Genomic DNA, 14,744 nt, shown 5'->3' on the forward strand with positions numbered 1-14,744 from the left:
TTATGAAACATTCTCCTGCTAGTAGAAACTGATGTTGGACAAAATGTCCAGAGGCAGATGGCTCTCTCCATGAGCAGATACTCAAACAAGTCAGTTAGGAGACAACCACACAGTATGAAAGAGTGAATTGACCACCCCTCCTTCATAATTGGTTGCTGATCAGCAAAATGCTCATCCTGAACTAAGCTATACTAAGGGATTCCTTAACAAATTTTGCCCAAATTCTTAATAGTGGAATGACCAAATTCATGTGGAAATTCAGTTTTTATACACTTTATTAGACCATTAAGTAAAATGTAGTATTTAAATGGGGCATATATATTGCATTAGCCTAAGTTTCCATTGGATATTCAATAAAAAAAAAAAGAAGCACAGGACCAACAAGTCTTGATTGTTGATAGATTGTTGACCTCAGACCCTATCCACTCCTTTCCAAGGACACTTGGTCTAACACTAAAATTTAATCAGATCGGCCCCATCTCTCAAAACATAAATTGGACTTCAGCTATTAACCCAGTATGAGGAGAGGAGAAGACATATAAAATACATGAAATCACTTTTAAGTCCGCTCCCACCTGACATTAGGTAGTTGTATTACAAAAAATCAGATTTAGTGTAGACAAAGTTTTTGACCAGTGGATTTAAACCTACATTTTTTTAGTTAGCTGGATGACAATCTAATTTATTTTTTTCTTATGTTTTGCTTGCTTTACCATCAGAAAGCAACAGTAAAATTAAATCTAATTACACCGTGGACAGGTCGCCAGTCCATCAGAGGGAAACATAGAGACACATGGGAAAAACAACCATGCACATACACTCACGCCTAGGGACAAATTAGAGCAATCAACTGAACAAACATTCATGTTTTTGGACTTTGGGAGGAAATTGGAGTTCCTGGAGGGAACCCATACATACACAAGAAGAACAACCAAACTACCTGCAGAGAGACCTCAGGTTGAGTTGTAAACTCAGAACCTTTTTGCTGCAAGGCAAAGTGCTACCAACTGTTCCACCGTGCATCCTGGAAATTGATAAACATGGCAACAAAGTATTTAATTTTATCCTGACACAGCGCTCTGCTCTCTCCTTTTGATTTCTTACCTCTAGTGCTTGTTCTTTGTTCCTCTATAGTTTCAACATTGAGCCCAACTACGACTTCCTGTACATCTACGATGGCCCGGACAGCAACAGTCCTCTCATCGGGAGCTTCCAGGACAGCAAACTTCCAGAGCGCATAGAGAGCAGCTCCAACACCATGCTTTTAGCCTTCCGCAGCGATGGCTCTGTTTCATACACTGGCTTTCACCTGGAGTACAAAGGTAAGTGAGATATTATATATGTAGAGGTCTGTACAAAAGATTCTGTAAAGACTATTTAAAAAACAGATCAAATAATTGCAGGATGCCCTTTTTTTTAAACAAAATCCAGAATAAATGTTTAATACCCCCAAACAAAGCCAAATGTAGCAAGACATAACTATTTGGATATTTTTGTGTGCTGTTATTCTTAAAAGAATAAAACTGTAGCTCGGTTTCGCAAGCCTCAGCAGTCACTCTCTCATGTAACTTTCCCATTTCTCACCCAAAGGGAGAACCAAAGACTGTTTCCCTTCTGCTCACTAGTGCATCTTCTTGTATAGGTCCCTAAAGGCAGCATGCTTTATCTTGCGGGCCACTGATGACTCTCCGGTGCCGTCCTCCGTGTACTGGATGAGTTGAGCTTGCAAAAGGCCTTATCAAACAGATGGTGGGGGCCTGCTCTCCTCTGACAAGAGATTTGTTGCATCTTTCATTGGCTTTAGAGCCTTGATGATCTCCTCCTGCATTTGAGATGTCTGCTTCTCTGGGAGTACAGATGTTAAGACTCTCCCTCTCTTCACCTGAGGAGACAGTACGAGATGGCACAGACTGCAGGCTGTTGCTCTGCAAAAACCTGTCAACCATCTCACAGGCGCTGTTCCACCTGGTGCTTACATCTGTTTTCAGCTCATGTCTCGACAGACCAACCAGCCTCTGCTTCTTTTCAAGCTGGTGTTTTCCACTTGTGCCCCGGCAATACATCTCATCCTCCCCTTGTAGCCCTTTCACAGTGGGCAACTGAAGTGCTCATGGAGAGGAAAGGTTGCGTGTGTGGGCACAGTAGTTCACAGGTGGCACTTATCTCCATTTGGTAGAAGATACCATGTTGGATGCCTCAGCAGTAACCGCTGTGGGAAAAACATTTTTGGGTGACTTTTTACCCCTGTTTTGGCCATGTTGTTGTTTATTGCATTTATTAATTGATTTTTCAGTACTCACAAGACACAATCTGTCTCTGATCTGTAATACAATATGCAAAGTTGGTGTAACATAACATGGAGATGGACATCAATGCATCACCAATTAGTTATCAAACTTTGAGCTATTTAATTTATCCTTTTGGATTGGGTCCTTCGTTATTCTTGTCTGGAATGAGATTTGTATGATGAAATGAGGTTTTGTAAAAAAAAAATACTTTGGTTTCATCTTACACACAAAAAAAAATGCAAAACAGAGATATATAAAATGTTATACTTGTTTATTTCATACATTTTTGGCATGGATCAACCCACCTACTTAATTCTGTATCATAGTTTTTCTTTAATACAGTAATATGGTTACTTAAAGGGGACAGTTCATGCAAAACCCACTTTTATAGCTTTTATCTATTCCCTGTTACGTTTTTTTTAAAAAACAATTACAGCACAGTATTTGCTGCGAAGCTGCTGAACAAGGTCATGGATTTCCGGCTTACCAATTTCATGAAACCGGCATCTTTTTTTTTTGTTGCATTTTAGTTATCTAAGCTCAAGGGTGCCGAAGCTACAAGTGAATAAGTAAAAATCTTGTTGAGTGTATTAACCCACACAATTCATTTCTCCATCCCCCAGCATACTTCCAAAATGGCCGAACGAGTTAGACCTCGGGGGGTTGGGGAGGTAAACCCCCAGTAACCCCCAGTAAACCACAACTAAATAATTTCAATGTGAAACAGAAGGCATTAAATAGCACAATGTGTCCCCTTTAAGCTCATGCTCTACTATCCAGAGACTTTGTCTGCATTGAAGAATATTTACTCACCTTGGCATTGTGAAGACTTAAAGTGGCTCTATCTCACAGCGGTGTGATCTACTTTTTGATTAATTCAGCTCTTTTATTTCCACCTGGGGGCAATCACGCCCTGCATACAGAGCTTGACTCTTCATCAGGCGATCATTGAGTATGAGACGTAATAAACTACGCTAAGTTGCAGTGACGGCAAAAGGAATGATCACATCCTGGTGCGGTGGAGCGCTGGGAATTTCCCTCCCACCGTCCTAATATGCATGAACTATAAAATCGGCAGCACATCATAAGCAACACACTGCCTAGATGTGACAGGATTTGGTGTTTCAGAAAATGTGCTTAATTTATACATGTTTAGAGCCACTTAAACATTGCAAGAAAAGAAACAGTGTGGTAGTTGCTATATTATGGTTCTTTTCTACTTTCTCAATTGTCTTTTTATGTTTCTTGGCCTTCTAGCAGGGTAAGTTTTGTTTCCCTCTTTTGACTTGGGCTGAGTGTCTCCCTCTGGCGGCCAAGTTTAGGTATCTTGTTCACGACTGGGGCATTAGCTGAATAATAGCCAAAACACTGCCAGGCAGCTACTGGATAAGGTAGCAGTCTACCTGAATAGAGCTGAGATGAAGGATAAGGTCTTGATTCATCTGTTGAGTTACATTCCAGGACTCATTGTTATATGCAAAGCAACTTCAATGCTAGACAAAGTGACCAACCAAAATTCCTTAAGAGGTTGTGTAGGCGTCTGGGCAAAAACCTCAGTTGTCTGGAATAGGCTTACTAAAAGCCACCGTCTGCTTCTTCCTATTTAACCTAACCATCAAAGTGCACAGTCCAGGATGTCCTTATATCAGAAGTGATGAAGAAGATTGTGATGTCGCAAACATCTTTATCATAAACATCCATTATCAGACATTGACCTTCGGGTTAGGGTTAGAGATTTTGTTCTAAACTAATGTAGTCTGTTCTTTTGCTCAAAACAAACAAAACAAAATAAACCAAAAAAAACACATTAAGCATGGATTCTTCTCTACAGCTGTTATATTTATAGTTTAAAAAGTAGCTAAAACAGGACTGAGTTTAATGATTCACAGCGTTGGACCCAGGATTCAGCCAGACAAGCAGAGGTTCTGCAAAAGGCTTTTTATTAACAGAATGTGAAAACGAGTGAATAATCAGACCAGGCATCAGTGCTGAGATCCTAGCAGAACTCAAAAACAAACCAGAAACAGGACATAAATTATAACAGAAATCAAACAGAAAAGAAACCAAAACAGAAAACTAAACAATGGCAGACACTCAAACTATTACACTGAGCTCTGTGGAAATTTGAGACTGGACAGGTATGGAATTTTGACATTAAAATGTGTAGGATGCCTGTTATTGCCTATCTTCCACAGCCCTGGTAAAGATGTGTAACATGCTTTTAAATAAGTTCATCTTTTTTTGAATGAGCAAAATCTCACTGTGAAATATTTTAAAAAATCCAACCATTCAATTGGTTACATTTATTCTACGGGGGGCATTATATGAATAATTAATTGTATTGTTTTAGGAAATATTTGGTTTTTTTTACAAAATTTATGTTTTATGTTACACTTTATTTTTTTAAGTTAACCAGAGTTACTATGCCCATTTTATTAAGAATTAATGATATTCTTGTTCTCAAGGATATATAAGCTAAACAGGACAATGCATCCTAGCCCCTCTTCATAATAGGAAATACGAAAAAACATGTCATTCATGTAAGACAGATGTGTCTTGATTTTTACAAATAGGGCCATAAAAAAACAAAGTAACAAAAACAAAGTCACCCACATTTAAATGAACAGCATTGCAGCACTTTAAAACAACTGGAACTGTCAAAAACTAGGCTAGTCGAGACCTGAGCTTGTCTTTCCACCACACACAGTGAGCATTATAGGAGGGAGACAAAGAAAATCTCCAGAGTTCACTGTTAGAGAACTATTCTTTATGAGATTATGCTGCTGCAATAAAGATGAACTCATTTTTAAGGCTTTTCACAGAATCTGTTGCATAATTTGCATAATATGAAGCAAAAATATAACAAATCTGACTTCAAACTTCTATGCAGCTGAAAGGCTGAACCAAGCCAAAATGGATAAACTTTTTTTCTTTCAAGATAACACGAAGTTGAACAACAAACAACAATCACTCTGTGGGGCTCCAATTTATCCTGATTTTGTCCACCAAACGTGATGTTTTAAGTATTGTGGCTGTTTCCAAAAAACAGTAATTGGCTTTTCTCAGCTCTAAATGCTAAAATGTTGTGGTGTTAACAAAGGGAGTGATGCAAGAGCGTGAAAAGCATACCCAGTGCTGTTTTTTTACGTTATAATTTGAAAAAAAAGAAAGTTAAATAAACGCTAGAATATTGAGACTTAAATTCTTACTGTTATGTTTGCACTGCTTTAACACCACAAATCTCATAATTTGCAAAGCACGCTTGCCTGCTGCTGATATTTACATTTTGCACAGCATCCTATCATCTTTTTTACATCTCCAATGGGATTTCTCATCATTATGTTGCTGTCATTTTGTGAAATATAGCAAATATTTTAAAATACTTTGCTTAAAGAGATTGCATCAGGGTTTTTTTCTGTCTAATCTGCTCTTCATAAACAAGGTGTCTAGAAAAATCACTCTTTAAGAATGTTCCCTAACTCTCATTATGGTGGGATTACATGCTGAACGTATTCAGAAATATTCACTTTTCACATTCAGCTGCTTTGAAAGCACCCATACTGTATGCTCGCTCTCACCATTTTGTATTGGACAAACTTGCTCTTATCGATTACGCAATGTATAACGGTGTTTTCAAAATGAAAAGAACGATTGCCCTCACAATGGAGTCCCCGTTGATTTGTTGGGGGCTGACGCAGTCTGTCAGGGGGTGTCAGTTTGATGCACTTGCACAAAAGAATAAATATTGGCTCTTTGTGGACTCAGGAATTAAGTGTGAAGTTGACGCGGGTGGGCCAATAATCCTTTGGAAGGAGGGCCAGAGCCATCATTTGCAAGGTTCATGTAGCATGCAAAGAGCTGAGGGATAAAGCTATCGTTCGTACTCCATCTTCAAACCGGCTGCTAAGTCAAACAGACTGATGGAAAGGCCAGTGCTATGCCTGCCTCTTTTCATTATTGCAATGGACTTAGTTAATATTAATTTGCCTTAATACCCATGTGTGCCTTTCACTTTTTCTTTGCCTTTCCCCTTTTCTAAGTAACACTTTTGTCTTATTCCTCTCTCTGTCTCTCTCTTTCTGATACAGCCAAACTTAGGGAATCCTGTTTCGACCCAGGAGTGGTTCTGAATGGGACCAGGTTGGGGTCCGATTACAAGCTGGGCTCTACAGTCACCTTTTACTGTGAAGCAGGATACGTTCTGCAGGTACAAATGATTGGATACATGTCTGTAAGATGGCAGCTTTATATGGTCAACTGCAGATAGCAGTGGGCAAAAGGGTGAAATATCATATTACTACTGTTTTGCATCAAAATCTCTGTTAGCTCCTACACACACCAAGGCATCTAGGCCAATAAATATCTCTGAACAGATTATAATAATTCTGACAGCTTGTGTCAAGTAGTACTGGCATGAAACAATACCTCATTGCTGTCAACGGTGGGTCCTTTGCTCTTGAAGTGCAAGTGGACTGCTTAATCTTGCCCCAAGCTACTTGTCCTCTTGTGCTTTTTGTGTTTATGTAGTTGTTTAGTTTCTCCCATGTAGGAGTCGGAGCAGTCCTTGCTGCAGTGGACCGCATACACAACGCTGCTCTGCTTTGGTTTGGCTGTTCTGTCTTTAGGACAAACCAGTTTTTGTCTGAGAGTGTTAAGTTTGAAGTTAACTGGTATGTTGTGTTTTGAGAAAATTCTCCTGAGTTTATCAGAAACTCTATAAGGAATATTTTTGCACCTCTCGGTTTTCTGTACTGTGTTAGACGCAGTGCTGTTTTTTTCTGTTCGTCTTGTTGGCCGACTTACCAAATGCCCATTTAGGATAACCACATGCATGCAATATGAGCACTTTAGGAAATCACTTCAAACATGTGGTAAAATGTTCTGGTTAAATGTTTTTTTTTTTTTTACAATTATGGTTTGCAGTACATTCAAACAATGCCATTGGGATTCAGAAAGTTGTTTTTGTAAGTGAAGAAGACAATATAAGCATATTTAAGTAGTTATATATTATTTATTAATATGTTATCCAAATATGTTATCCATTTACACCACAATATACCAGCTTAAAATTATTGTTGTGAAAGTCTGCAGGAAGTTGTTTCTTAGGTCATCCACAAAAAACATTTGTGCTATTATTTAATCCACCTAGTAAGTTAACTTTTGAATACAACTAATTTATATGGCACCAGTTATTAAATAAACATCATTTCAAGGTACTTTACAAGACAAAAAGATGCGCTTAGTGGGGGTGAGCCTGGAAACTTTGGAGGCCAAAGTCCAAACCATCACACTGCCCCTGAAATCTGTTTTGCATTGGCAGAGCGGATTTGGCAAGTTTTCATGGACACAAGACAAATTTAACTCTCAATTAGGCATTTTCATGACAGATACAAACTAGTTAAAAGGTATAACCTGGGAGTACAATATTATAAGATGTATTTCCAAGAAGTATTGTTAAAACAAAAATACCTGACAAAACATAATTTCCTTTCAAAAGTTTATTTTGCCTGAGCAGTCCATGTATGTATTTACAGTACTGCACACATTAAAGTTGGGATGTCTGTGGTTCCTTCAATAGTGCTCCTATTATTTTATTTATTTGTTTATTTATTTTGCTGATTTGTTCAGTTAGTTGTAGTTTGTTGAGTTAGATCGGTTGCATTGGTAGTATATGGGAATATTTGCAGTAATTCATCAAACTTTATATTTTTGTCTGTATCTTTTCGTTTTAGGGCTATTCGACTCTAACCTGCAGTATGGGAGATGATGGCAGACCTGGATGGAACAGAGCTCTGCCTAGTTGTCAAGGTGAAATATTCATTGCAGCCCTTAAATTAAATTTAGCATTATTCTGTGTGTGCGTGTGTTGTTAGACCATGCAGATTTTTTTGTTTTGTGACTTCACATCCATGCCACCCTCAGCTCCATGTGGAAGTCGCTCTACAGGGTCGGAAGGGACTGTCTTATCGCCAAACTTCCCCAGAAACTACACTTCCGGACAAACCTGCGTCTATTCCATATCTGTGCCAAGAGAGTTTGGTAAGTCGATCCACTCCCACAGCATGCAAGTCTTGAGACAGGGAATTTGCATTAAATACTTTCTTGTCAAAATGATATTCTGGAATATATAAAATAATCACATGCTTGTATGCATAACTTGAAAATAATACAGTTCATAATGCCGGAAGGGTAAGCATGAAATCTGCTTGACACAAATTCCTAGATTGAATTAAACTCAGTGAAACAAACTGACATTAAAACATGTCTGATTTTTAATGGGGGTGCTTAAGGGACACCTAAAGGATGTCTGTTGGGGCTTTTCAAGCGTGCCGAGAAACCAGCAGTGATTTTCCTGCACGCTGAAAGGACACTTGGTGGCTGTTCATTTGATTCCAGGTCGGGGTTTCATAATTGAAATGACATTTAAGGATGATACTGTTTTTATCTTGTCATGTTTGATTGGTGGTACTTGAGTCAGACTTCAACGACACATTAGGAGAGAGATGAATATTGCAAGGGGTTCTTCACATTAAATGGGCCTGTGCTCTTAAGTACGGTCATTAGAGGAAAGAAGCAGTGGCACCTCCAAGTGCAGGGCTCAATGACCACCCATATAAATTTGCTGCCCCCACAAAATTCTTATATGGATAACATTTTATTCTCACTGTGATTTGTGAGCTTTGACATTAATTTATCTATTTTAATTTATTGTATTTCATAATGTTTAAATTTTCAATGTCCATCATTGACTCAAAATGTATAAGATTATAACTATTGGTTTTGTAATGCAACCCATGATTAGGAATGGCCCCCGTCTGGGTATCAATGTGTGAAGTATCTGTAGACAATTTTGGAAAGGGATAGAAGGGTGCTTTTGAAAAGTAATTAAATGTAAGTTGGCAATAAATATTAAAACATCATTCCTAAAAAGGTTAAAGAATAAAACAACTTGCTTTCTAATCTGAGCCTGAAGACGTTTCGCTTCCCATCCTAAAAGCGTTCTCAATTCAAAATGCTTCTTTGATGGGAAGAGAAACGTCTTCAGGTTCAGACCAGAAATCCAGTTGTTTTATTTTTTTAACCTTTTTTGGATTGATCATGACCTAGATGACTGTGAATCTTCACCACCATTTCAACAATATGTTCATTATCTTAATTATGGGCAAGACGCTTCCCCCGAACTGCCTGCTGGCGGTGGTCAGAGGGCCCGGTAGCGCCGATGTATGGTAGCCTCGCCTCTGTCAGTCTGCCCCAGGGCAGCTGTGGCTACTAACATATATCACCACTGTCAGTGTGTGAATGTGTGTGTGAATATCTGAATGACTGACTATAGTGTAAAGCGGGTTTGGGGTTGTCTGAGTAGTTAAAGCTCTATACAAGTACAAGCCATTTACCATCTGCACCTAATAGATAAAATAACAAGCTACTGACTATTTAAAGAAAATATTTTGTCTTGTTACAACAACCAACTTCAATATTTTGTAGGGCTGACATGATTCCTAGAATAATTTTAATAAGATAATTATGAAACTTCTTTGTTTAAATATTGTCTATTCAGCAAACTGCCTTCCAGGCAGGTGGTTGTTTTTGTTGCACACTTCCAATAATATTAGCCTGTGCTGCTGATACGTGAATTTCAAGTATGGTTATCAGTTATGGAAACACAGGGCGAAGGGCAAAAGAAAAAGCGCAGGGGAAACACTAGAAAGGGTGGGATCACTTGGGTGAAGTGGTGGCACTGGGGGAGTGCGTGAAACCCATGTACTGAGGCCTCAGTCATCACCGCGGACGTCCTGGGTTCGAGTCTCGGCTTGTGAATCTTTGCTGAATGTCTTCCACCTGTCTCCCAACATCATTCCCCGTTAGCCCACTAGCAGCACAAAATAAAAAATAAAAAAGTGTGGGATCACTTTAAAGATAACAGCAAGCACACAGTGTGTGCTGCATAGCAGAATTGGCATTGCATAGTAGCACATCTTCGATGCTGCAGCTCTGAGCAGGAAGCATCCACTGCAGCTGTGGACCCCATTCCACCCCCATGGGACGACCCCCTACATGTTAATGTGCAGCAAAGTTCCGTGTTTAATATCAACTCAATCATCGAAAAGCACACCAGAAAGACATATTTTACTAATGGAACACCGTAGACAACAGATGTCTGCAGATAGCGATGCATCATGTGCAAAAGATGTGGCTTGGGTAGACAATGCTTTGTATTAAATCACATGAACTGATTCGCAGTTTTTTTTTTTTTTTCCTTTTGCTACTTAACTCTCAGTGCTCTGCCCCATCTCTGCTCTTTGCAGAATTTTATTTTGATTTCTAGTATGGCGGCCATGGGCCCAATCACATGCGAAAATATATGATCATACCTTGATGTGAAAACACAGTGGGTACAGACGCTCGACTGCGAGTGAGATAGCAGACAGCGGTGAGGAGAGTGTGTGAGTGTGTCATGTATCATAACCACGAGCGACACTCGAAAGCAAAGCAGCATCTGGCTATACTGATATATAAAAAACAGTAATCGGAATTTGTGGCTTAGCTTTTTGATGGATAAAATGTAAACATGATTTTCATTTCTCTGTTAGCACTGAAAAAAAGTTTAGCCTTGCACTTCAGTACACTACAAGGGTTTTATTCTATTTCGACAACATTATACCTTTGGATGTAAAAAAAAAAATCCAGAATGCTATATGAGAGTGGAATTCTATGCACTTTTTTAAATTTTATAACCACTTTCACCACAGAGGAAACTAGTAATTATTTTAAGTCAGGCAGAAAGGGGCTAAGCTTTTGACATGTTAAATTTAGCTAAAAATGGTTCCTTTGCTACAAATAATACAAAGCTTTAAAACTTTTTTTTTAAAGGGTAATTGCATTATTTGTTAACTTGCCTTTTTGCTTTTATATACCATATTTTTCAGACTATAAGGCGCACTTAAAACCGTAAAATTTTCTCCAAAGTGGTGGTGCACCTTATAATCCGGTGCGCCTTATACATGATTACCGTTGTGTTTACTGACCTATTGTATATGTTACAATGTGCTCAAAAATCTGTTAAAATGTTTAAGTATGACTTTGGTAAGCAACAAAGCCGCTCCGCTCAATGTACACTGAGAACATTAAGGTACACTGTGTAACTACCTGATCGGACCCCTGAGCAGTCTACAAAATTGCCAGAGTGGAATGTTGAAACTAGAAGTGCCACCCTTTTACGTCACAGCTGGGATGGTGTTGTGAGGCTTTCAGGCTTCCCCAGTTTTCATAATGATTGTTATTGTGGTCAAACATTTCCTTTTTGTTTTATCAAACCACTGGACCAGCCTCTGAAGAGGAAGGTTTTTTTTCCCTGAGGGTGTTTGTAAACTATTATCTTACTTTCCAAGTTAATGGCCTCTTCTTGGCTGAACAGCATTTCAGTCCATGTTGATACAGGATTAATTTCTATGTGTATAAGGACACTCTCATACCACCCACTGATCTTGTCTGCATCTAAAAAAGATTTAATGTCCAACATGAACAAATTACATCTTTCTTATATCTAATCAGAATGTGAGTGACTTGATCTTTATTAAGCAATTACTAAGTGGTAGATGTGATGTCCACTTATAACCCTGTGGCGTTAAAGTTTCTGGTTGCTTCGTCTGAGGCAGATTATTTCACCTTTATTTAACCAGGAAGTCCCATATAGACAGATTATGTATCTGTATTGGTATATTATCTTCTGTGAAAAATCATATTAATACAAAAAACACTGACTGAATGACGCTTTCATTTAAGCAGCCCATTTTATTATTTGATTTAACTTGGTTATAGTTTTCATTTCAATCACATAGCAAAGTGAACAGCTCAAGGTTGCCATAACTACCCTAATAAAACAGCCTATTAGTCAGCGAGGTTTAAATTGACCCTCTGGACTGGTTATTAAACGCTTGATGATGTTCACCATTAATTCAAATAGCTCCTCTATTTAAAACATCATATGGGAGGAAAACCATTGGCACATTTCCCTTTCAGAAGTGCCGTACCTCCTTTAGGGATGACGACACGGCTCAGGACACCCACTCAGGCGGCTCATCTGAAGGCAAGGCAACTCTGCAGGGATTGATGCCCAGGTTTCGTTTATCTGATGTCAGGAGCTTTTAAATGAGCAGTAAAACGTTTTCAATCATCTGATAACACGTCCAGAAGATTGATTCAAACTTTGCAAGACATATTAGGACCCAGATGACTGCCGATGTCTCCCGGGTGTATGTGAGTTTAGTGTGGGGAGGCATCAATGAGCCGTGTGGTAAACACACCGAGGAGCAGCTCTGCTGTGATCATTCCCTCCTAGTGTGGGCTTTGCTGTTTGCTGTCCTTTGTTATCTCAGTATGAGCAAGACTATGCCAGGAGTGTTTTTATATGTGTGTGTTAGGCAATTTGGTGTGTATTGTGCTGTTTATTAAATTTCTGCATATGTGAGGAAATGCTGGTGCGTGTTTGTCATTTTGTTGAAAATATGTGCAGGTTGGAAACCTTTTAAGCTGCGAACTCCTCCTACTGCAGCGCCATATGTCAGTATCGCAGCAAAGAGTGATGGAGACTTTAATCTGGCTGATTCATCCAGTTTTTTTTATCTACACATGGTGGACACGTTTTCTGAAAATTATTTGGCAGATGGGCAAAATCTGGTCACTTTATGTCCAACTCCAGTCTCAGCAAGGAATAAAGAGAAACTAGACTTCCATTCCTGGTTTTTAAATCCCATTGTATTTTTTTTTTTTGATAGGAAGTTTCATGCTTTTATGCTGTGCATGACAATTAAAATAAAATAAAGGCAATTAACATCCTTCAGGGTGTGGAACCACCTGGAAATTATTGTCTGCTTTAAATGTTGGTTTACCCTGTTTAGCCTTTTCTCTCTAAAACAATCTGTTCTTTCTAATGGATTACATATAGTAAGTCATAACTGTAAGATATTAATTTACCTACTTTAATGTTCATTCCAATGAGAAGTTTACAAACGCTCATCATGAGCATTAGCTTCATATTAATTTTTGACATTTAAGCTGTTCTTTCCAAATGTTGCAAATGTCCAACTTCAGTGATTTAAATGGTACATATAATGCAAAATCCACTTTTTTAGCCCTTAAATACATTTTGTTGTGTAATTGGGAGTCTCTGGGAATGCAGAAAAGTTGAATGTATGCTTTCCAGGTACTGTGTAGATCTCTTTGTATTGTGTTTTGGTCATATTTTTTAGGCTGTTCAGTTTTCTCTGTTTTCTATTTCTCTTTTATTGCGTAGGTAAGTCAAATTAATTTGTATAGCAAGTTTTCACAGACAGGGTGTCATAAATGTAAAGCAGTATAAAATACAAAATATAAATACAGTACAATCATAAATGCATAGAATAAAACTCAAATCTAACTAAAAGCTTCTTGGAATAAAAATGTCTTCAGGTTCTTTTGTAAATCATCCTCAGAGTCCAAACTTTGTGAGAAAGTAGGCAATACATTCCACATTCTGGGTCCAACTGCTTGAAAAGATTGGTCACTTGAGTTCTGAAGCAAATGTGGGGAAGCACTAAATGGTTTTGATTTGATGACTTCAAATTGCGCCAAGAGTTATTTCTTTGGATCAAATCAGAGATATAAGAAGGAGCCTGACCATGTAAACCTTTGAAAGTTAAGACTAAGATTTTAAAATGAAAGCTCAATCTAATAGGCAGCCAATACGTGACTTGAAAGCAGGGTTTTTATGGGCTCTTCTGTTTCAGCGAGTCAGTAATCTTGCAGCAGAGTTTTGGACCGGCTGAAGACAAGCAAGCCCCTTCTTATTAAAAAAAGTGAAGACACAATTACGATAATCCAAATCATGTAGAAACAAAAGCTTGAATTATTATCTCCAGTTTATTCGGGCATACCATGTATCTAAGTTTGTAGAATGTTCCTCAAATGAAAAAAAAGGTTCTTACATTTTGTTTTAAATGATGCTTCAGGGAGATAGCTTGATCAAAAACGATTCCTAAATTTATTGAGCCACGCTTCTGTGAGAGTACTAAATCACCCAGTTCTTATTTAATTTCAGACATAACACTGTAAAGTGCAATAACCAATGTTTCCGTTTTCTCTGGGTTTAGCTCTAAGTAGTTGTTCAACCACTGCTTAATGGTCAACCACAGCTGGTCAAAGAGCACAAGTTTGTGAACCCCAGCAAGCTTAAAGGAGCAGTACAGCTGAATATCACTGGCAAAAAGATGATATTAAACATACAGGTTAAACATTGTTAAACTTCTGAATTACCTGACCTAAAGTAATAATCTAAATCAAGAATGGAATATATCCCAGCACGGAGCCCTGGGGAACTACAAAAAGCAGTCCAATAGAGTCAGACATATTTTGGTTCGCAAACACCCTAAAAGTGCTCAAAAATCTAATTTCAGCAATAACAATATAGCAATAACAGCA

At 38.3% G+C, this 14,744-nt stretch overlaps 1 protein-coding gene across 4 annotated transcripts in view; it reads left to right on the top strand.

Annotated features, from left to right (window-relative positions):
• Window positions 1-14,744, top strand: part of csmd3b (CUB and Sushi multiple domains 3b) — a 159,220-nt gene that overhangs the window by 58,459 nt on the left and 86,017 nt on the right. For all 4 annotated transcript variants that reach the window (XM_036145171.1, XM_036145173.1, XM_036145172.1 and 1 more), the window contains exons 20-23: window positions 1,135-1,322; window positions 6,377-6,495; window positions 8,021-8,096; window positions 8,211-8,327. In XM_036145171.1, the coding sequence (XP_036001064.1) occupies window positions 1,135-1,322; window positions 6,377-6,495; window positions 8,021-8,096; window positions 8,211-8,327 (500 nt within the window). The remainder of the gene's footprint in view (window positions 1-1,134; window positions 1,323-6,376; window positions 6,496-8,020; window positions 8,097-8,210; window positions 8,328-14,744) is intronic.

Source organism: Fundulus heteroclitus, chromosome 13 (genome assembly GCF_011125445.2).
Source record: "Fundulus heteroclitus isolate FHET01 chromosome 13, MU-UCD_Fhet_4.1, whole genome shotgun sequence".
In the NCBI taxonomy this organism is placed as follows: Eukaryota; Metazoa; Chordata; class Actinopteri; order Cyprinodontiformes; family Fundulidae; genus Fundulus; species Fundulus heteroclitus.